Raw genomic sequence first — 22,241 nt, forward strand, 5'->3', positions numbered from 1 at the left:
CTAGGACCCTCTCTAGGGCCCATGATTAGGACCCTCTCTAGGGCCCACGAGCTAGGCCCTCTCTAGGGCCCATGACTAGGACCCTCTCTAGGGCCTATGCCGAAGGCCCTCTCTAGGGCCCCTGTTCTGGGCCCTCTCTAGGGCCCACAAGCTAGGTCCTTTCTAGGACCTAGAATACCAAGCAGCTGAAAATTGAAGCTAATCGAAAATTTTACTTTACTTTCGCGATGAAAAAGCAATTAGAGCACCGGTGCTCTGGACAAATTTCCGATACGCAAAAGGTTGATTTTACTTTCGCGACGAAAAATCAACACGAGCTTCCGTGCTCTGTATAAATCATAGATCCGCAAAAATTTGACTGTAAATTCGCGGTAATAGAACTCTACACAAGAGCCGCGGCGCTCTTGAAAATATATGGACGCGAAAAAAGCGTGGACTCTACGATCGCATTAACGGCGACCATAAAAGATCTTGCTAGAATGCAAGATTGTTAGGAAGACTAGTTTCATTGAGACCCATTTCAAAAAATTTCGCGGTGACTCTACTTGACTCGATCGATCCGATTATTTTACGAATTATTATTAATCGATATAAAATTGTAAGAATCGCGAGCAACAATTGTATTGGTTTATCTATTATTTTTATTTTGAGACAGACACATGCATGTCACTATCTACGAGTACCTTGTATGGTCAGCTCTATCGATGCTGCTCTTTCGAACACACATGCATAACGTTTAGTGGCGCATCTTATATAATTGGCATTTTTTTCGGGAACATTTCTATGATATTTCGTGAATATGGTTTAGAAAAGGACCACGCCATAAGGCTACTGCCTAGACGCCCTAGACCATATTTGCGAAATATTGCATAAGAGTTCCCCAAACGAATACCGACCATGTGAAAAGGGCCTCTGCATGTCGTGCATTTGTGTTGGAACGGCCAGAATCGAAAGAGCTAAGTAGCTGTACTACATGCACCCCCATTCAAAGAATTATAAAATGACTCACCGTTCGCTGTCATCATCGGTACTGCATCTCTGCAAACTCGTAACCCTCTGACCAGCATCCCTGAGACCAGCTCCCCTCTGATCATCACCCATCTGACCAGCATCCCTCTGACCAGCAGCTCTCAGACGAGCACCCTTCAACTCAGCCCCAGCTTAGCTCTCAACGTTGCAGCTGCAGTTGGACTCGTGCATGACTCTACTTTCGCGGTGAAAAAGTTATTAGAGCACCGGTGCTCTCGACTAGCTTTACTTGCGCAAAAACACTGACTCTACGATCGCATTACGGGCGATCACAAACACTATAACTGAAACAGACAATTTGTATTTAAACAAGTTCGAAAAAATTTCCTTTAAATTGCAAGGTGTCACGCAATTCAGACTTTGAGAAAAATTTCCAGCAGCCACATTGGGCGCTCAATGAATTCTGATTCTGTCTGATAGAAAAAAGGAGTGGCCTCTTCGGGCGTTTAAGGTTTTTCAATCTTAATGTATGGAAGGAGTAGCCTTTTTGGGCGCCTAATGCTTTTTAATTCTAATGTACCATCATCAGGTCTCATCCTTTTTAATGTTAATTAAAAAATACAGCAGCCTGTTTAGGCGCATGATAATTCCGAATTGTAAAAGGAAATAGAAGCAGCCTCATCAGGCGCTAATGGCATGGAATGCCAGAAAAATTCCAATTCTACTCTAAAGTGTTAGTAAACCCTAACCCAGATCTAATTCTTCCCTGAAACTAGCAACGAATCTCTTAGTGAATTCTTTATTAAAGAATTCACCAGAGAAAACCTCGGCGAATCCCTCGGCGAATGTTTCGATGATGCGCTTAAAACTGGACTTGCCTGGCTAAATTTTCTAAGTTTCGCAGCACACATATACACTATACTTCGTTATACTAACCCTTTGGACTGTGATTGCGGTATAAGGTAAAAAACTACTAAAATTATTTCCAAAGACTTTACTTTAAAGTCCAAAGGGTTAGCATGCGCGCGTAAGAAAGATAGACGAGAGGTTCTCGTCGATCTTTCTACACATATGCCATTACAATTTCTTTCGCATATTTTAGAGGCACACTTGCACTGGTTTCAAGTGACAAATAGACGCTAAGTATCTCATTGCAGAGATAGAAAAAGAATTGAAAAACGGACACGGATTCGCCGTCGTGAGAGATCTCGAGCTGCTCGATACACTCACGCATTGCAGTTGCACAGACAAAACGCTAATACGCGACCACCATTCATCCAGCCCCCCATTAACGGGAGTTCCCCACTAGGGGCCGCGCCTGAGGGGTCAGACTCACAGCAGCCCGCCTCACAATTAAATCACATGCAGCTGCAATACGCGCTCCCATCACAAAGCCGACAATTTGCACAGGCGAGTGTATCGTGCCCGAGCATCTTGTGCTAATTCAAGATCTCTCCCGAGAGCGAATTATATTACCGGAAAAAAAGAAAACAGAATTGAAAGTAGGAAATAGAAAATACACTATGACAAGTCTGTAAAAGTATACTAAATGCGAAACGACACGGTGCACGGTGAAGCTAATTGTAAGCAAAAGCAAAGGTAAAAGGCGTCACTCTCAACAAGCAAGCGTACCTCTACCCTTAAATCTAGCCTATCGCACTCTTTACAATGAGCCCTAGTGGCATAATCTATTGCAAATATGCACTTGCGTAACTTTCGAGGGATATGCGAAAGCTAAGAATCTCCCGATTGAGATTGCAAAAGAGACTAAACGACTAAAGGACCGAAAGGCGCGGCGCGACGCGAACATTCACCCTCGATCCACCGAAATTTCGTTTCTACATGGCATGCTCCATATCACGACTTTACACAGCCATGGCGAGCGCGACCGAGAACGAGAACTGTCGCACATCTTCGTCTAACAATGGTCCTCTGTGTAAAGCCGTAATAAGTTGTACCCAGCACAGCCGGCCTATGAAGGGCGAGAACACCATGCGCGAAATAGAAATCAGTGATCGAAGGCGAATTGTATTTCTAGAAGGGTGTGTTTGGCACTCTTATATTTAAAAAGAACGAGGCGGAACAAAAGCTTATCGCTCGAAGTACGCAAGTGCATTTCTGAATAGATGTCCAGACCGAACCAAACTCACCGAATGTAAGTTTGGCTTGATCTGGACCCTTAAACTAGATCGTAGGCTTCAGCTTGACAACGTTTTGCAAGACGCAATGCATTGGAAAACGTTACCAAGTCCAGGCACACCAACGCGGAGGTACCTACGAAAGTGACCCATTTCTACGAAATATTTCTGGTCCATATTCGACCAATGCATTTTTGAAAATTTGGAAAAATTCTTACGACTAAAGTTCTTAAATTAAAACTTAATGGACTCTAGGACTATGGCTAGTTAAAACTAAGCACATGTGCAAGTTCTTCCGCGATGTATAAAATTTGTAGGTTTAGTGGCTTAAAGTTATTTTTATGCAAGGGAGAAAGAAATTTAAGTTCATATAGCAGCCACTTTGGCGGCAGTCATTTATTATTATACTGTTATTTTATAAAGGGACCATTTGAGGTCGAGATATCAGGTGGTAAGAGTGGCAATTTTTGATTTCTCGTAATATTACTACCAGTGTGTCTTAATATTTAGCACATGCAACGGGCAAGCAAAACTAGCGAGCATAATAACCAAGTAGTACCAAAAACTACTGTCATTGTTTATTAAGAGAATCTAATGACTCGAATGTAATTACTGTTAAGAGAGAAGATTTGAAAGAACTCGCACGAAAGAGTTCAACTTCAGAAATGTAACTCGTATTCGATACATTAAGCATCCGGAATGATTGTGAAATTAAAGAAAAGAAGTTTAGAATGTTTGAAACGCGATATTAAAACTCCTATCGCGAATTTAAAATTTATTCATTGTATTTTTCTACGTGTATTAAACATTTGGAAGTACGCGCATTAAATTTTACTATTCGCGAGTACTAAGTACGTATTCGTGGTCACTATGCTCGCTACAGTAATCATTATGTTCGATAGCATACAGAAAAATTCAAAGAATGAAAAAGTATCACTCACCGTTCGTTGAAAATAGTCTCACTGACAAGCATCCCCTTTTAGCAGTAGCTATTCGATCTGCAGGCGAATGTCCAGCAGTTGCAGGGTCAGTACCCCATAGAATGTGTCACACTTCCAAATATGTCACATTACTTTCGCGATGAAAAAGCAATAGGAGCACTGGTGCTCTGAATTAATTCTAGATGCGTTAAAACACTGACTTTACGTTCGCGTTCACATTACTAATACGCAGGGCCACTGTGCACTATCGAATACTTTATCGCGAAATAAGCACTGATTCTACAATCGCATTGCACACGATTACAAAAGCAGTTCATGTTTTTAAACATATCTCAACAGTGGAAAGACGTGTTCGGACTCGAGTAAAGCGTTTCCAAAATAGTCCTCTAGGTACTGAGTGTAATGTAGTGGAATCTCGTTCAACGATCTCCCACATAGTCCAGTTATCGATGAAATTTATACAGGAATCGAGAAATCACGAAATAATATGTACACGCACTCACTGATGCGATCACCGTCGCGAGTAAAGTCGAACTGACAGAGGTGACACCGCTTGGCAATGTTGTGACGTAGGGGTTGTTGGCGGTGTTATGGCGCTCGACCGACTCCCAGCTAACTGGAAATTCGTCAAGGCCAGAAATAATTTTATGTAGACACAGTAATTCCACGATGAAAAATCACTTAGAGCACCGGTGCTTTCACTTAAATAGTTCTGTATGCGCAAAACATTGACTCTGCACTCGCGTCCACACAGTGCTCTATGAAATACTTTATCGCGAAATATGTACTGACTCTAAAATCGCATTGCACGCGGTCACAAAAGCACATCACATTTCTAAACATCTCTCAGCAGTGGGAAGTAGTGTTCGGGCTCGCGTAAAATGTTTCCATAAAGGCATCTTGGTATTGAGTGTAATGCAGCAGAATCTTGTTAAACGGCCTCATACATAGTCCAGTAATCGATGAAATTGATGCACGAATCGAGAAATCACGAAATAATATGCAGGTACATTCACTGATCCGATCGCTGCCGCGGTTGAAGTCGAACTGTCAGCTTACACCTTTCGTGAATGTTGTCACATTGGTAGAGGTTGCTGTCGACCTCAACTGTTTCCCATGGAAGTTGAAATTTCACAAAGGCCGGAAATAATTCTATATCGCAATGTCCATTGCGAAATATGTACTTTTCGCAGCTGCAGCCATGCACCCTGCTCTTTCTATGTATACATATATGTCTTTCAAAGTTGAGGAGATGTGATCGGACTCGAGTACAGTGTTTTCAAAAAAGTCTTCCAGATACTTATTTTTAGTGTATTGCAGTAGAATCTGGACGATCGACCTCCCACATATTCCAGTAATCGATGGAAATAATACATTAAGATAGGTATACCATGGCATTTTAAATGTTCATCCGTCCGATCCGTCCTCCGACTTTGGTGAACGTCGTTATTGAACTCCATTATTTCACATATCTTGAGAATTCCACATTACTTTATTTTATATATTTATACATGTGGAAGGAAGGGAAGGAATGATTTATTCAAACATTTCGAGTTACATTTATTTTTACATTATATCAAAGTATTACTATTTAAAAAAATTCTTGTATCTAACTACTTATTTAGGATATTTGACAATCGCAGCAATCGCATCGGCTCTGTTCTCACCAATTACCAGGTCTCACTACGAGGAGGTCGCAGCGTTTCGAGGCCCGTAGAGAGACTGCCTATTTATGTTTTATTCAGAAAATCTAATGACTCGAATGTAATAACTATTAATAAGAGAAGATTCATAAAACTCATATGAAATATTTAAACTTGAGAAGCGTAACTTGCATGCAAAACATTAAGCATCTCGAATGATTGTGAAATTAAAGAAAAATTGTTTAGAATGTTTAAAACGCGATACTAAAACTTTTATCTAGAATTTAATACATATATATATATAATCGTTTTATTCGGTAGCATGTAGAAAGATTGAACGAGTTGAAAAGTTGCACTGCTATCTCTGCAGATCGCCCCCCCCCCCCAAGAGTAATAAAATAGAAAATATTATGACATTGTGTATAATTCTGTATAAATAATTAATGTGAATTTAATTATTTATACAGAATTATAATTAATGTGAATTTAATTATTTAGGTTACAGTATCAGATTGAGATATTAAAACATAAGTTACAAGCAAATTTTAAATCTTGTGAAAGAGGGTTAAAAAATGTACTTATGTACTTTTACATATTTCGCCTCCTCCAAGAAAGGCTCCTGAATCCGCCTCTCCAGGTGGCTCGGCTGCATCGGGGGGAGGGGGATGGACCCGAGTTGAAACCCTGACCAGGTCCTCAGCAAGTCCAGGAAGTCCAGGAAGTCCAGGAAGTCCAGTAGGTCCAGGTAGCTCGGCAACTGCAGGGTCCCCGGAGGTCCTCCAGGCCCGGAAGACCGACGACGACTGAGTACATGAAGCTCTGTGAGCTCCTTATCTAGACTTCGAGGAACGATGTCTCCCGATCAAAACAAGGTCGACGGTTAATTACAATTGCGAAATCCAACGAATTCTTCGGCAAAAATGGATTTTCTGCTAAAATATACGTTCCATTGGCTATTGCTATGACAAATAATGTTAACAACATTTACCCTAACCGCCCAGTAGAAATTATTATTAACTTTGATCGATAGAACTTGAGATATCAAGCAATTAGTAACATTTGATCTTGAATTTGCAAATGATTTTCTACGCCGAATGAATTCTCTTTTATTCTCAATGTTTAATTGTTCGATACATTAATGTTAATGCTTATACATATCATCTAGTATTATTTATAATGAATAAATACATTTTAGTGAAACTTGGTGTAAATGAATAGTTGCAGGAATATTTGGAGAAATATGAGTGACATACTTGTTTCTCCCCCTTAGTTACTAAGATCGACGAAGTATAGGATAGAACCACGGTACTCTATGAAACACTTTTTGGCAGGCACAGGCACTGACTCTACAATCGCATTGCACACGATTACAGAAGCACTTCCTGTTTTTAAACGTCCTTCAGTTTCTGAAAAAGTCTTCTAGGTAACGGGTATATCTAAATGGAATCCTGTTAAAAGGCCTCCCACATGGTCCAGTAATCGATGAAATTTATGCGCGAATTGAGAAATCACGAGACAATATGAACTATGACGTGCACACACTTCACTGAACCGATGAATTTCTCAGCGCTAGACAAAATTTTATTTCCCAATGCGGGTTTCAAAAGTAACTCGACTTGCAGTTGCATCCATGCACACCACGACACTCGTGCATCATGCAACCTTCTGCGAGTCTTTTAAGAATTAGATTTTACTGTAAATTTTAGTGTTGGCCATAAACTAATACTCGTAGCCAGTAATATCCAATTATTATTACTTCAAAAGTGCATTAGAAACTTGCGGGAATGTCAGTAACAGCGTGAATTTTTAATACTTTTCGGCGTACGATACGTGAAAAGGTTCTACTACACGCAAAGTACTAATAAACAATGTCATCTTGCAACTTATAGCTTGCATGGGCTTTGAAGAAATACCATTTTTGTGCTTCATAGTGTCTTGATCCCTGAAATGGATTTTCGGAGAAAAATCCGCGTGAGTCGTTGACAAACCGAGCCAAAGCATAGCGTAGCAAAAGCCTACCTGTGCCAAACTCTCTCTCTAAACGAGTCACACGTATACAAGTACGCAAACACCTTTCAGCCTTTCAACCATGTCAGAGTAGTTGCTGAGTTGAACGCTGTTCATGAGCAGATGCCACTACATTCAGACCTCAAATTATGGGTCGGTAATACAGTTTGGGTGGCGACACGAACATCTATAAGGTGATAGGTCTATGCTGTACCTCGTCTGTGTTGAAACCAATTATGGCGAGGTAAGAGATACTTTTTACCGTGGGTCGGTGATAAGGATAAAGAATGCGATCGTATTTGGATCGATTTCGTTTATTTAGTAATTGAAAAGTAATTTAGTATGCAATTCTTCATTTGCAGTGTTTTCATTTTTCTTAGCAGGGGCAGTTATTTTTCATGTCTATTAACTTTACCGACCTGTATGAATCGGTGGAATATGGTTCTCAGAGTTACCGTTTTTAAACATACAGTGCGCAACACAAGTCACAGTTCTTTCACGAAGTTGTTACTTCAGAGGTGGCACCAGGGGGGCCAAGCTTCCCTCTTACGAAAGTTGAAGCAGAGTTTGTAGCGCCTCCTACCAATGAGGTGCGTACTAAACTGTGAATGTGTGAATTGGTGTGAATCGGGACGTATGTGTATGTGTATACGTGTAATGTACCGTTTACTTTAAAACCTGTCCACGGATCGTCGCGCCAGCGACACGTATGCAGCAGATAGAAGGATAAACATTGAAATTGAATATTTCTTCTTTTCTTAGGAAAAGAAAATATATTCAATTGCTTTGTATATCCTTCTATCTGCTGCATACGCGTCACTGACGCGACAATCCATGGTCAGACGGCCTTAGAAAGGGTAAACCAGGGAAAGTGAGGACACTTCCTCGTGTCTGCGCCAAACATTTCTAAATGACGACGGTCGTCATGGTAACATTTCACCAACGTCGAAAGGTTGTGTGCGTGCTCACTGATACACGTAGGTATGTGTGTGTGATGTACCTAGCGCCTCCTACCAATACGGTGCTAACTAAACGGGAAAACTTCAGCCAAACAAAGACGGCTTGATCCCCCTGGTGATTACTATTGCTTCTTGAAAAAGATCCTGTGTTCGTACCAGGGATCGGCGAGCTTAAGCTACGCTGATGGAGGGGGGAACACTTACAGGAACGGTGGTAATATGTGCGTGAGACGCCACGATTGGAGACGAACCAACGCCAGCGCCAAGCGAGTGACGCAGCGGCCAACCAGCGTCGACAACATATTTCCTGGTGACACTGGTAGCCGTGGTGTAATTCGCGTTGGCGCCACTTACCACCGCTCCTGCAGGTGTTTCCCCCTCCATCAGCGTAGCTTAAACCCGCCGATCCCTAGTTCGTACTTTAAAGTGTAAGCAGACCCAAGGAGACCACGTGCATAAGAGAAAAGAATGTCGAGACGACCAGAGCATTTAGCTCCACCTGAAGTGGTAAGGATTAAATTTATCCAATTGCTTACACTGTGATTGTCAACTATTTTTCTGCTGTTTTCCTTTGGTTTAGTTTTATGATGAATCCGAAGCTCGGAAATATACACAAAGGTATGTTTCGTATATGTTGGATGAAATACTTGTCCCATTACCTGCAGTAAATTCCTTCATTCCTGTATCGATGCGTTTACTTTAGACTAATAATTTCACAGCTCACGTATAATAGATATACAGGAAGAAATGTGCAGACGTGCCATAGAGCTTCTTTTATTGCCAGAAGATCAACCTCTCTTACTGTTAGATATCGGCTGTGGCTCTGGTCTAAGCGGAAGCGTAATCGAAGAATATGGACACACATGGATTGGAATTGATATATCGGCTCCGATGCTTGGCAAGTGTATATACAGAATCTGCAGCTATGATCAGGTCTGGGTTAGGTCCCACTTATTCGCCAATCTTTATTATACTTGCAGAGATAGCTTTGGAAAGGGAAGTCGAAGGAGATTTAATTTTGGGAGATATGGGTCAAGGAATGCCATTCAGAGCAGCAAGTTTTGATGGTGTAATCAGTATTTCTGCGCTACAATGGTTGTGCAACGCTGATAAAAGTTCACACAATCCATCAAAGCGACTGTATAAATTCTTTTCCACTTTGTTTTCATGTCTGTCGCGATCTGCCAGAGCTGTATTTCAGTTTTACCCAGAGAACAGCGAACAAATTCAACTGGTTACGACACAAGCTACAAAGGCAGGTTTTTACGGAGGTGTGGTGGTAGATTTTCCAAATAGTACCAAAGCAAAAAAGTATTTCTTGGTTCTGATGACCGGCGGACCAACTGTTCTTCCGCAAGCATTAGGCACGAACGATGCTGAAACTGTTATTTCTCATGCATCCAGAAGAGCGATGTTGTTCGTACCAGATTTAATGATCTTGTCAAATTTTCATATTCATTCTGTGCGCAGTAAATTTTCTAATGGCTATTTTTGTAGAGAGCAAATGAGGAAAGCGCGGGGTAAACCACTAAAAAAGAGTAGGGACTGGATTGCTGAGAAGAAGGAAAGACGACGAAAGCAGGGAAAGAGAGTTCGAGAGGATTCAAAATATACTGGAAGGAGAAGATGTGGTAAATTTTAATAGAACGCCTGTTACAAATTTTTCATCAAGTTCAATTCAAAGACCTTGTTCCTTTAATGTAAAAATATATATGCATATATATTTGCTCTGCAAAATGTATGTATGTACTTACCAAAGTCGACTCTGAACGGAAAAACAGTAGCTATTAGCGTGTCTCAGTTTAAAGCACGTCGGCGTACGGCTAAAGATAAATCTACAAACAAGAAACATGACCGATTCGGTGGTCATCGGACGTATCGAATACGTGCGATTGCGAGCGAGTACGTGTATGTAACCGATCTTCGTTATACTTCGTACACCAAATAAGTGGTATTGAAAGTACTATAAATAGCAAGTACTGTTTCAGTTTTGTATTTATTTAAAAAATTCGAGAAAACCAAAACACCTAGACGTGCTTACATGTAAATAACGAAATTTCTGATTCCTTCTGAAGTTTTGTAATCCGCTGTTCCATAATTCAATCAGGTAACAAGAACTGAGACAAACTTGTGTAAATATTGGGGTGTACGGTGTTCTTTAATGCTTCCCGATCTAGCCAACAGTATTTTACATGGGGAGAAATCTCTCCGCTTATATACTTTGCGAGGAAATAAAAAATTTTTGCTCCGTCTCGTCCCTTATCTCTTATGTCTTTTGGATACTTGTACTGATAAAAGCCGATCGGCGCACTGCCATAGAATTTTACCTTTATATTGTTTCCACACAGTTCTTGCACAGTTCTATATGCAGTCTGAAATAATAATGAAATTGACATAGAAATAGAAATAGAAATATAGCATTCGAGTGATCTTACATGTATCATGGTTTCCCTCTGTTTCCTCACACTTTGAGGAGGAATCCAAAGATCGGCATTTCCTACTTTCTGTTCTACTAAAAGTATTAGATGTTTATCTAGTTTATCTTTTAATGATAAACTCCTGCTGTTTTCTTCAGCTTCTATAATTCAAAACAGCCCGATATTACCTTTATCTCGAAAGGAGAAAGGTATCCTATGAAAATAATCTTAAGAGGCAAAATTAGAGCAACACATACCACTTATTCTTGGAGCGAATTTAAATTTCGTTAGCTCCTGTTCGCTGGAATCTAAAAAGTCTTGTTTTGTTTGATTAGAAACTATATCTGTATCACTGTCTGTTAACATCCATTCCGATTTCTGTTTCTGCTTCTGCTTCTGATCTACTTCCTTCTTCATTTGTATCTCAAAATCTGACAGCAAACTATTTTCAAATTCTATTTGTTTCAAAGTTTCCTGGAACCTTGTCTCTATATCCTGCATTGGTTTAGTGATTATTGGATGACGTTCTAAACAAACAGCGCTCAACAGGTCCCATTTTTCCACAGTTTCAAAGTCCTGCTGCGATGATGCCCGGAATATAACCTTGGATGCAGACGGATTCCCTGTGCGAAAGCTTTCTTTCCATTCACAAAGTTACATCTGTTTCTTTTCTACTAGTTGGTACAATAGTAACGACAATAGTAAACGCGGTATTAATTCCTGCGGATTCGTAGAAAATCTAGACCGGTAAAATGTGTAACTTACCCGCTATTAAGAAAGGCGTACTGTTCGATGTACGAAACGTTAAGATTCTTCTCAACATCGTTATTTCATGCTCTGATAAAGTCGATGGACGAAAGTATTCACTTTTAAACAATAATAAGTAACGACAGTCACAAATTTTAGCAGAATGCAGGAGTTACAGGTCCGTACCGCACCAGCACCGCACCTGACCGCACCGTAAATCCGTAGCTAACCCAATGACCGTAGATTTAGATTGTCGTCAATGCCGTCGTAAGTCGTAATGTCGTAAATGAACGCCAGAGTTCGGCATGGTCGCTGGGAAGCTACCGCCGCATTTCTATGCGAGTGTCCAGATATTTCTACCAACGGGGATGATCCCGAACCCGAAAATTCAAAAAATTCTGAAACTTTGTGAATATATGTGGGATTTCCTCTTGATTACAACGCAATTTTTGTTTGCTGCCCAAATTCACTTTAAGTGGGTGGAATTAACCCCTATTCGGCTATTTTCCGATTTAACAAAAAAATGTTTGAAACAGTTCAAAGTTCAAAGACATAACCTAACCGCGGAAACGCTATTCAAAAAAGGGCACGGTAATTGGGGGCACGGGAATAGGGACAACGCATTTTTCGGGGCACGGTAATTGGGACAAAAACCTGTATTTTTATATCAATTAAAAAAATATGAAAAATTAACATTTTCCACCGGAAAAAAATGCTTTAATAAAGAGAAAAGTTCAAAACACCAATGTTATGTTATTTCCGGTTTTGTTCCAAAATGGCTGCGGTTATACCGATCACTCCCTAGAGGATCACTAGGGCAGGTTGGGCTCGCGCTTGAGACGATGACGATATTTAGATTCCCTAGAACCAATGAGAACCAATCATAGCGGTAATAACGTAATTAATCGTAATATCGTCCGAGGAAGTGCGATGAAATTTGTCTGGTGGAGATCAGGTGGAAATCAGACACAATCAGACACCGATCGGTAATTGTCGGTAATTAATTGATCGCAATGTTTCGATCGAGTTGGAGTTAATATTAATGGTATGATTGGTATCGATAAGGGCAAATCAGCGTGAATCAGCGAGGAATACAGCACAGGACATACCTACTGTTTTTTTGGTTATGATTTGTCATGATAGTCATAGGTGGTGCGAAATCTTATCTAAATAGTATTGTTGTAATCGATCCTTGATTTTATTCATATCCAACAACACGATTGAAGATTACTCGCGTCGCTGTCATTACTACCAATTACTACTAGGTACTACTTATATCTGTTTGACGGTAAAGGTTGAAACGTTTAATGCTTATGTTTCTTTTCTTTCTCTTTATTTATTATCTTCCGCTTTGATTCGCTACGCATAGCTTAAACCAAGATCAGCATGGTTGGGCCTGACTTACCAGAGGTTCCGCCAACTTTAAGAAGTATACAACAGTATTTAAAAATAGCATCAACTCATGATCAGCGGGATCCTGTTGTTAGTTATTGGTGTGAGTGTTTTTTATTATCTTAATATTTTACAATACAGATAATCACCTATTACAGAGCATGTAATAATATGTAAACAATTACAATTATGGCAGGTCGACTATATGCCCTTCAAACAGGCTTGAAGCTTTCAAAGAAGACCCCAGAGGAGACAAACTTTCTGTTAAAACTAATGGACTGGTTAGAAACAACGAAAAAGGAATTACGTGATAACGAAGCTATTACTAACGATGTAGCTGCACAGGCGCATTTAGAAAATTGGGCGCTGAAACTTTTCCTGTATGCCGATAAAAACGACAGAGCTGCAAACTTTGGCAAGAATGTAGTGCAGAGTTTCTTTACAGCTGGGTTACTTTACGACATTTTGACTATATTTGGCGAACTGAGCGAAGAAGCTTCACAAAATAGAAAGTATGCAAAGTGGAAGGCGGCATATATTCATAATTGTTTAAAGAACGGTGAAACACCTGCGCCGGGTCCGATCCAAGATGATGATGAACCCATTAATTCGAGTAAAAGCCTAGGTGACGCTATAGAAATTGAGCCTCTGTTTCGATTGTATCGTAAGTTACAATGTTTTGTTGCATTCACGTTGCATGTTTTTGATTTGTAACAGAACCGGACGATGACGCTGCTAGCGCAATGAAGTGGAAGGACGAGGGAGAGGAGACGTTAAATCCCAATGGATTCGCGATCGACGTTGATTCTTCCGATGCACCCGGAAATGCGTCTGATAATGGAAAGATAGGGCAACGGTCATCAGTGGTCAAAAGCGAAGAAAACTGTGACGTTACTACGAAAACGGAAGGTATGTACTATGTGGATCGTAAAAGAACGAACTTTAAAAATACATATGCGACAGGAGGAGTTGAGTTGTCACTGGAGCAGACGAGTAAGGCACAAAAGTATATTAAATGGGCCGGAAGCGCTTTAAATTACGACGATGTGCCCACAGCCGTGTCGAATCTTCAAAAGGCTATACACCTTTTAACCACTGGTCAAGAACTTGCATGAACATTCATATATTTTGCAAGAAATTCCCTGTTGACTTGTTTCGCTTATTAACAGTAATGTAAATATAATTATAATTCCTACTCAACAGATACAGCAGTAAAAACGATAAGTTATTTATTGGGAATCGTTTATGTAATTACAGTCACGCTGAAAGTCCAGGGTATTGTTTTTGCTTTTTTTCGTAGATGTATACTTGCCCTTGTACACGTATAAAATCGAAAGTGAATTGGTACTTGTACTTCTCGAACTTGTTACCGTACGATGTACGACGATACATGTCACGTTTGTAATTGTTCCGTTGTCGGAATAAATTGTCGAAATATTTAATATCGCACCGCAAGTGCAAATTAATGAATTTACAAGTGTCTCTCTCTCTCTCTCTCACTCTCTCTCTCCCTCTCTATCTCTCACACTCGCTCCGCTCGTAGATGTGATGGAAAAATTACAATGTCTGTCTGCAGAAGTAAAAACCACGAGTGGATCACATTTGATCGGTCGTTTTCGCTTTCGCGTTCACGTGTACATACATACTATTTCAAGGCGAGTAAAATTTTGTAAGTAAACCCGAGTACTACGTTAGTACTTGTTTAAATACTAATTTAATAAATATGACTTTTGTATTTAAAATATTTCGTGTCGCTCTTAGGTACTAAAAGCCTTAACTAGCTGAGTGAATGAACACCATTTTCGATTTGCGGATGGTTTCCAAAAGATTGTACGTTACACGTATCTTCGTTCGTACATGTGTGAATGTAGTGTGCCACGCGCGCGTTTCTTCTACGCCCCTTTGTCTCTTCGATCGCACAGTTAGAAGTTGGAAAAAAACGTTGGAAGCAAATGGAATTAGATGCATCAGGGTGTTACGATATCGACTCTAGCGGCTCATGGTTAACACAAAGAAACGTAAGTAAACACGCCGAACGATATCTAACGGGTGCGCTTTTAGCCTGCGTAAGTGATGCGCTAATCTTACCCGAGAAGAAAAATGCAACGAGAAAAATAAATAGTACTGGACACGAAGAAACTGCGCGTGTATTAATTACAATGCTAATATTGTTAATTATTACCTATGGACATTCACATACGCCTTACAAGATATCGAGGAGAACACATTAATTCAACTGGCAGTAAATACCTTGTGTTTGAGGTAATGATTACGGTCACCATGGCGGTTTATAGGTAACTAGACTAGAAAATATCCATGGTAATTGTTCGATCGAACTGATGATGCTCGCTTTTCAACGTTCAGGACTTGCAGGTGTAAGGTTCGGTATAAGTTGATGCTGTCTGGCATTCGATAATTTCCAAGTAGATACACACGATACGAGAAAACTAATGATTTTGACGATGAGAATACTTTGAAGAAGGTGTTGTACGAGATACACAGATAAGAATCTCGATCATTGCCGCACAAACTCATAGCTCATGACAAGCCAGAAATTGAGCTGGATACTCCTCTCCCTACACTCACTCATTTACTCACTCACTCACTCACTCCCATGCTGACATCACCTGATGTGTGTGTGTGTGCGCGTGTGTGCTTGGGTGTGTTATCGGTGATTATTATTTTAGCGTAAGCGTGTTCGGTACGCTACACACAACAATACAGCCCAGGTAACAAGAAAAAAAAAGTCTGGAGACGAGTATATAAGTAGAAGAATCAGGGTAAGAGTTCAGTCCTGCTTTTTGGTTTTATCGTCGACTCCGTTCGCCGTTACTGGCTGCGCGTCCTCTCGTCTCAATTGCCAATCTATCACTAGTCGTCCTGTCAGCATGAGGAAGAACACCTAAAAGAACGATCGGATTCCAACAGACTTTCGCTTCTTATATTCGACTGTTACGTATCGACGGCAAGCTACTGTAATGCTCACCAAAGCTGGGGCGATCCTCTCAAATTTATCGTTCACCATGTAATGAGAATACACGGCCATTAACATCAGCAAGAGCAGTACCGCGTTCGACACGTTCTTTATTTTGTCTGTAAATAGAAAAGTAGGGTCAGTTGAAGAAAATATGTAAGAGAAAGAAGATTTACCGATAGAAGGAGATAGAATGTACGCGAAGGATGCATGCGAATCAAAGAAGGGGTAAATCTTCTCTTACGGCTCGGTATTATCGCCATTGCGAGTCCGCAGATGATCTCGAGCGAACCGACGACTCTTCTGTACCACTTACTTGGTACTTTAAAGTCCAGGGTACCGGACAAAGGAAATACCTTTGCATACTTGACATACTCCTTCCTCTGGGAACATAGTAACACACGATCGGCTAACGAAAGGGTGGCAGGACAGATAGGGTATGGGTGAGAAAAAAAAGATTTGTCACGATTCCTGGCTAACTGGTAAACATCGCGCGCGCTGGCACTGGCAGCGATATTTGGCGCGACACCAAAAACACGATGGTTTGCTATAACTTGGGACATTGGTATTGAGTAACAACAGCAGACAAAAATAATCTCCTCGCGAAGCACATCGAAGGAAACCAATTACATCCGAATTTCATCGTGTATAGAAAGAAATTTTACACATTTAAAACTGGACGAAATTAATAATTTTTTACAACAGCACCCCCCTCGAGACTCGTCATTTCTTCCTATTTTTTCCTAACGATTATTTCGGTTTTCAGTGTTTCGTCGTTGAACGTGGTAAATTGGAAATAGAAACGTCGAGGAGTGCGCACGACGAGCATTTATTTCTAATCGAGCAGACGAGAGGTTCGCTAGAATCGATCGAAGGGTGCGTTATATTTATTTTAACCCCTTGAGACGAAGGGGAAAATGGTTGGGTGGTATGCACGAGAAAGAAAACCGGGGAAAGCGAAAGAGGAAAAACGAATAACTGGCGAAGCTGGCAGTCAGCACAAGATCTCGAAACGTTTACGTCGTTTACCATTGACCTGATCGCCGGGGGAGAAAGATAGGGAAGAAAAGATGTCTGTCGCGAGACTGCAATAACCACAGGGTTACACACGAACGCGAGTCGACGACCAAGGGTCAACGATCGTATATAAAAGCGGGTAAAATCAAGGTGAAATGTATGTGATCACGAGACGGGGTGTGTATGTTCCGTTACATAACGACACGCAGCGAACAGTAGGCTCTGACTCACCAAGTCCTTGTGAAGATCCTTGCTGATATGAGAAGTCAGCTTCATCGTACCGACAAAAACAAAAAATATACCGAGAAGAACCGAGAGAGACTTTAAAACGATCGAGCCCATATTTTTACAGTTTTGAGACGGTTAGCGACACGGGCGCTAGTCGTACGAAAGAATCGATTCGGAATCTGGGCTGGACGAACGACGACCGATGAGATGTTGCGCGACTCGCGGATGCTCAAACGCTCGGTAAACCGTGCCTCTTGCCTGCCTGCCTGCCTGCTGCGTGCCTGCCTGACTGCCGATCTACCTATCTATCTATCTATCTACCTACCTACCTACCTACCTATCTGCCTGTCTTTTTTAACTATACATATCTACAAATTTTCAAAACTAGTCCTCACGAGCGCTCTTAAGAATTATTCGAATCTTACGGTGACGGCTGTGTACACGGTGCATAGGTGTCGTTCATGCTTTTTCTTTTTCCTTTCTTTTCCCTTTCTATATCTCTCTCGGTTTTGCTCGACCCATTCCAACTGCGACAGCGCAGAGCGTGTGCGACGCTAGGACGCTGTGCGTCGCGCGTCGCGCGGCGCCTGGCGTCTCGTCGCGTCTTCTCCCCTAGTGTAATGTAATTCGGCGACTAGAGGTTTCTAGAGAGAAGTCTAGTATCGTGGTGTTATCACGATCCAACCGCAAAAATATAGACTTGAATGGTACATTTGATCGTTGGTTTCAGTTATCGATTATAATTCCATCGCAATCGTATTATTTAAAGTTATTCCATCGTTATTGGTAGAATAGAATAATTGACGATTCGTTTACAGAGGGTGGATTGAAGATTTGCGTGGTGAAACATCTTTTGATGGTGTCGAACGATTTATTTTAAATGCCTGGGGTGACATCGCAGATATGTGAGATCTGAAAGGGGAAGGTTGGGCCAACAGTTCCGATTGGAAACTATTTCGTATATAAAGCAACCCCGCCGCTTGTATAAATTTACTTTTCAACAAGTAGAGAAATCGAACAATGATTAAATATCGATTTATCGAGGAATATAAGCCATTGTAGATTATGTACACGCGTTAGTTACAGACATCCTTTTATACAATTGTTTTTCACTGCCTCTCCAATAATCGCGTAAACGATACAAGGTTCAATATTCATCCAAGCATCGGACGTCGCGCCGGGTCGGTTCGGTTGTATCCATCCTGTCTTCTCCTTTAAGAACCAACCGATTTATTTTCCTCTCGTCGCGGCCGCCTGCAGATTCTTAATTTTGGAAGAGAATCGCATACCGTCGCGTTCTTCGTGCCGTGGAGACTGATATTAGCTTCGTGATTGTTACGTATGAGAACAGTCATATTAGCGTTATTATTTGCCAAGCATATGGGTTTCTTGCGACGCGCAAATATCACTATTTTCCCCTGAACGTTCGTCAACGGCTTACCCAATCTAACTCCATCTTCACCTCCAACTTTACTGACCGTCTCATTCTCTAGAGTTGTTCTTGCAACGCTTGCATTCACCATTCCTTCTTTCGTATCGGTGTTTTTCTTACAACTATTGTCAGCATCGATTTTGTTGTGATCGTCATGGTTGTCGCCGACCTTGGGGGTTTTAACATCTAGATCGTTGCAACGGTCTCTGTAGTTATTATCGACGTTTCCGTCACATTCTCCTTCTCTGTACGATTCGAGAACTGTTCTGCAAGACTGTTTCACAGTGTTACTTTCCAATGGTGGCTCTATTTGAAACAGAATCGACATATTTTTCGCCGTCTCCTCATCGAGTGTACAATTCTTTTCGGACAACTCGACTACGGAGTCTATTTGTGCGCGTTCATTCTCGGGTACGTGATCTACATTTTCCACGAATGTTACCATCGTCGGTTGCGGTTCCACTTGGCTATTCTCGACGGAACATTTGGAAACACATAGAGACGCATTACCTGCCACGACCGTTTCATTTTTTGGGTTGATCGCTTCTTTACCATTAAGAGAAAACTGCTCATCGACTTTAGTATCCGGCAGCTGAGATTCGTTGGAACGCTTTTGACTATCATCATCATTAACGACACCACTGTCTGTCGATACGTTTGCTACTGTTACCGTTACCGTCTGTTTGTTACTGTCTGCCGGAACCTCCGTGACACTTTCGCCGTTCGAAAGGTAATCCCGAATAAATTTCTCAATGTTTTCAACGTTCTCCACATTCTCGATGCTCTCGGTGTTCCCAACACGTGTTTCATCCGAAGAAGCAGCATTGGTGTTCGTGATCGTTGGAAAGCATCTTGAGACATGGTCGGGAAGTGTTTCTGATTCTTCGGCTGATATTGCTCCTTTTACTTTTTCATCGGGTTCTATATTCTTTTCTACCTCATCGACCAACGAAGAGAGCTTTTGCGCATTTATAGCGTCTCGTCGATCATCTGTCGACCTTTCGCGTCTAGAATTATTGTTGATGGGACTGTTGACCGGAGATGCCAGCCTTTCGCCGTCTTCCAATTCTAATTCTTCCGCTTTCCCGACACACTCCCGCGACTCCCCCCCGTGTAATCTAGCCGCGGCACAGTCGGTTTCCGCTTGTTCAGATCGGCTGAATCTGTCGAACAAACAGTCGCTCTTTCCGATGCTCTTCTCGCGTTTAACACACTTCTTACGGGAATACTCGTCGTTGCATTCTTCCTGTTTTCTCTCTCGTTTAGTCGCTTCCACGCCAGTTTTCAGTTTTCGAGACTCGTATCCATCGTGGCGACCACTACTTTGCACGCTGCAAGCACGCTTTCCTCCACGATCCATCGAGGAACGTTTCGTTCGCTCGATCATAACTCGAGGATTGCAGCATAATTCTTTATCGACAAGGTTGCTGGTTTTCACTTTATTCGCACTGCTACTTCGGAAATCATAACAAGGTTCACATCGGTCCTCGCAAGTATCGCGTCTGTTGTTGTTATGTTTGGTTCTGTCGTATCTTTCTTCTCGAAATTTCCCATACGAGGATGTTAGCCGTCCGCGTGACCGACAATCCTCCTCTGTGATAGTCATACGACGACCTTCTCTTTGCTTGGCTCGGCGACGTTCGTCGGTTGTGATTCCATGATTCTTTCTCTTATCGAATATCTCGGTGCCGCGATGAATCGTGTTTTGAACGGTTTGTTTTCGCGTACACCGTTTCGAAAGATGATCGTTTAGAAAATCTATCTTCTCGCACGACAGGTCACTCTCGTTTTTCTTACCTTGCCTCCTGTAATTCGGTTTTTTAATTCCATCAGAAACAAGGTCTCCGCGCGTTTTACCTTCTATACTTGAGTCACGAGCACGTTCCACGTGCGATCCTTTAAACGCGTCTCTCTGCTTCTCGCTAAAATGCTTGGAAGAGTTGGATTTATTATGCTTTATAAAATCACGCTCTCGATTAGATTCAGTGGTGTCATACTCGTTTCCTTCTGTGGACAAAATCCGTTTCACAGATATGGGTCCGTCGGTTTCATCGTTTGCCCTTTTCCCAGTAGATTTTACGACAGACGTAGACTTCCGTTCAACTCTCATCTCCACCTCGGTCCTACTGTTCTGCAGGAAATCCTTTGTCTTAATCCTCGATGTTACCGTAGGATCTTTTGTACGTTCGCTTTCAGAATACTCAACAACTATGGAGGTTTGCATTTCTGGTATGTCGCACGAGTTAATATCGCAAAGCGAACCATTCTCTTTGTCGCTTTCCACGATGTATCTCTCTGCGCACACGTCAGTACTCCCGTCGGTGTTCAAATTGCTCGGTTGTCTATCCTTCTTTTCCAACTTCTGTTCGTCCACGATCCTTTTACGTAATCGTTCGCCAAAAACTGTAATGGGAAACAAAGTGGATTTGCTCTGGTTATCTTTGGTTAGGTTCAGCGACGGCGAGTCTGCGTTCCAAGTTTCCGGGTTGTAACGAGCATGTCCGATAGTCTCGCGAAAAACAGATTTCGCAACACCATAATTGTTAGATTTCGCGTAGACGCCCCTCCTGAATGATGCGTCTTCGAGTCTACAATAATCGAACAAACATTAGGAAAATATCGTCACGTTTAATTCAAAAAGAAAACTATTCTACCATAAAACTTACTCACTTTCTTCTCAATTCCTCTATCATCCTATCCTTTCGCGCTATCTCCGCTTTCGCGGTTTGCAATAGCGAGAATAAGTTAATCTCCAAATTTTGGTTCACCTTTTGACAATCGTTCAACTTTGTTGTAAGGTCTGCTACTTGCTTGTTTAATTCAACCTGCTTACGTGTAATATTTTCCTGACTGTTGGACACAAACTGCAGGTACACATTTATGTATATATGATTGCGCGATGTAAAACTTAACCTAGCTAGTCAGAAAAGCAAAGCTTTATTTTACGATACTCACATTTTCGTTAGATTTTACTTGAAAATTCGGCAAATCTTCGTAAATATCTATATCATCCTCCATGTTTTTCATTCCCTGACGTGTAAATTTAATCGAAAACCGCTCATCCAGCCTCGTCCACAGCACTCGCGTTTTTATCCATTTTTACCACGCACCATGGCGATAAGTACATGGCGGGACGGGACACGGAAGACTGCGGAAGACGGAAGTCACGGGACGGCTCGGCATTACTCGCCCCGCTCGCCACTCGGCATCTGTATTCTTATTTATAACACCAATAGCACATTGTTCTCACAAAAGGTCGCGTTACGTGTCATGTGTCATATTGTTCGTTCGGCGTTCCTAAAAGTGTCGTCGGATCATCGTGGGACGCATCAGTCGATAATGGCTTAATTATACGTGCCTAATCCCTATGCATATGT

At 41.5% G+C, this 22,241-nt stretch overlaps 5 protein-coding genes across 8 annotated transcripts; 2 read left to right on the forward strand and 3 right to left on the reverse strand.

Moving 5' to 3' along the window:
- The first annotated feature begins 9,031 nt into the window (after window positions 1–9,031).
- LOC143372322 (18S rRNA (guanine-N(7))-methyltransferase) lies at window positions 9,032–10,343 on the forward strand. 2 transcript variants are annotated; one of them, XM_076818406.1, is made up of 5 exons: window positions 9,032–9,164; window positions 9,238–9,275; window positions 9,377–9,555; window positions 9,638–10,073; window positions 10,155–10,343. In XM_076818406.1, the coding sequence occupies exons 1-5, from the start codon at window positions 9,126–9,128 to the stop codon at window positions 10,297–10,299; spliced, it is 837 nt and encodes a 278-aa protein (XP_076674521.1). In that variant the 5' UTR covers window positions 9,032–9,125; the 3' UTR covers window positions 10,300–10,343. The 2 variants fall into 2 exon arrangements, with proteins under 2 accessions (XP_076674521.1, XP_076674520.1); XM_076818405.1 differs by having other exon boundaries at window positions 9,034–9,164; window positions 9,377–9,561; window positions 9,644–10,073.
- A 291-nt stretch (window positions 10,344–10,634) lies between these two features.
- Window positions 10,635–12,056, reverse strand: Mrpl46 (mitochondrial ribosomal protein L46). 2 transcript variants are annotated; one of them, XM_076818403.1, is made up of 4 exons: window positions 11,840–12,056; window positions 11,332–11,712; window positions 11,093–11,235; window positions 10,635–11,029 (listed from the first exon to the last, which is right to left on the reverse strand). In XM_076818403.1, the coding sequence occupies exons 1-4, from the start codon at window positions 11,895–11,897 to the stop codon at window positions 10,757–10,759; spliced, it is 855 nt and encodes a 284-aa protein (XP_076674518.1). In that variant the 5' UTR covers window positions 11,898–12,056; the 3' UTR covers window positions 10,635–10,756. The 2 variants fall into 2 exon arrangements, with proteins under 2 accessions (XP_076674518.1, XP_076674519.1); XM_076818404.1 differs by having other exon boundaries at window positions 11,332–11,697; window positions 11,840–12,053.
- Window positions 12,057–12,758: 702 nt separating this feature from the next.
- Window positions 12,759–15,633, forward strand: Vta1 (vesicle trafficking 1). Its single transcript, XM_076818402.1, has 5 exons — window positions 12,759–13,086; window positions 13,191–13,316; window positions 13,410–13,838; window positions 13,931–14,122; window positions 14,177–15,633. Exons 2-5 carry the CDS (start codon window positions 13,208–13,210, stop codon window positions 14,326–14,328), a joined length of 882 nt encoding a protein of 293 aa, XP_076674517.1. The 5' UTR covers window positions 12,759–13,086; window positions 13,191–13,207; the 3' UTR covers window positions 14,329–15,633.
- On the reverse strand, window positions 14,418–18,087 carry LOC143372324 (putative acetylcholine receptor chaperone). Of its 2 annotated transcripts, none has more exons than XM_076818410.1 (4): window positions 17,436–18,087; window positions 16,504–16,570; window positions 16,200–16,306; window positions 14,418–16,115 (listed from the first exon to the last, which is right to left on the reverse strand). In XM_076818410.1, exons 1-4 carry the CDS (start codon window positions 17,544–17,546, stop codon window positions 16,002–16,004), a joined length of 399 nt encoding a protein of 132 aa, XP_076674525.1. In that variant the 5' UTR covers window positions 17,547–18,087; the 3' UTR covers window positions 14,418–16,001. The 2 variants fall into 2 exon arrangements, with proteins under 2 accessions (XP_076674525.1, XP_076674524.1); XM_076818409.1 differs by having other exon boundaries at window positions 16,432–16,570; window positions 17,436–18,061.
- A 299-nt stretch (window positions 18,088–18,386) lies between these two features.
- Window positions 18,387–22,193, reverse strand: Flash (FLICE-associated huge protein). The gene is made up of 3 exons (XM_076818401.1): window positions 21,820–22,193; window positions 21,535–21,714; window positions 18,387–21,452 (listed from the first exon to the last, which is right to left on the reverse strand). Exons 2-3 carry the CDS (start codon window positions 21,555–21,557, stop codon window positions 18,647–18,649), a joined length of 2,829 nt encoding a protein of 942 aa, XP_076674516.1. The 5' UTR covers window positions 21,558–21,714; window positions 21,820–22,193; the 3' UTR covers window positions 18,387–18,646.
- Between the last annotated feature and the right edge of the window lie 48 nt (window positions 22,194–22,241).

Source organism: Andrena cerasifolii, chromosome 8 (genome assembly GCF_050908995.1).
Source record: "Andrena cerasifolii isolate SP2316 chromosome 8, iyAndCera1_principal, whole genome shotgun sequence".
NCBI lineage: Eukaryota > Metazoa > Arthropoda > Insecta > Hymenoptera > Andrenidae > Andrena > Andrena cerasifolii.

Excerpts from the sequence above, each read along its gene's own strand:
- LOC143372322 (XM_076818406.1), top strand. The coding sequence starts at position 9,126 with ATGTCGAGACGACCAGAGCATTTAGCTCCACCTGAAGTG. Across the intron at positions 9,556-9,637 it reads TATATCGGCTCCGATGCTTG|AGATAGCTTTGGAAAGGGAA; the intron begins GCAAGTGTATAT and ends TTATACTTGCAG. Across the intron at positions 10,074-10,154 it reads GCATCCAGAAGAGCGATGTT|AGAGCAAATGAGGAAAGCGC; the intron begins GTTCGTACCAGA and ends CTATTTTTGTAG.
- Mrpl46 (XM_076818403.1), bottom strand. The coding sequence starts at position 11,897 with ATGTTGAGAAGAATCTTAACGTTTCGTACATCGAACAGTACGCCTTTC. Across the intron at positions 11,236-11,331 it reads ATTCGCTCCAAGAATAAGTG|AAGCTGAAGAAAACAGCAGG; the intron begins GTATGTGTTGCT and ends TTTGAATTATAG. Across the intron at positions 11,030-11,092 it reads AGAGGGAAACCATGATACAT|ACTGCATATAGAACTGTGCA; the intron begins GTAAGATCACTC and ends TTATTATTTCAG.
- Vta1 (XM_076818402.1), top strand. The coding sequence starts at position 13,208 with ATGGTTGGGCCTGACTTACCAGAGGTTCCGCCAACTTTAAGAAGTATA. Across the intron at positions 13,317-13,409 it reads TCCTGTTGTTAGTTATTGGT|GTCGACTATATGCCCTTCAA; the intron begins GTGAGTGTTTTT and ends CAATTATGGCAG. Across the intron at positions 13,839-13,930 it reads TAATTCGAGTAAAAGCCTAG|AACCGGACGATGACGCTGCT; the intron begins GTGACGCTATAG and ends GATTTGTAACAG.
- LOC143372324 (XM_076818409.1), bottom strand. The coding sequence starts at position 17,546 with ATGGGCTCGATCGTTTTAAAGTCTCTCTCGGTTCTTCTCGGTATATTT. Across the intron at positions 16,307-16,431 it reads AATGGCGATAATACCGAGCC|ACAAAATAAAGAACGTGTCG; the intron begins GTAAGAGAAGAT and ends TTCTATTTACAG. Across the intron at positions 16,116-16,199 it reads AGAGGATCGCCCCAGCTTTG|GTGTTCTTCCTCATGCTGAC; the intron begins GTGAGCATTACA and ends TCGTTCTTTTAG.
- Flash (XM_076818401.1), bottom strand. The coding sequence starts at position 21,557 with ATGATAGAGGAATTGAGAAGAAA. Across the intron at positions 21,453-21,534 it reads ATAGAGGAATTGAGAAGAAA|ACTCGAAGACGCATCATTCA; the intron begins GTGAGTAAGTTT and ends CGATTATTGTAG.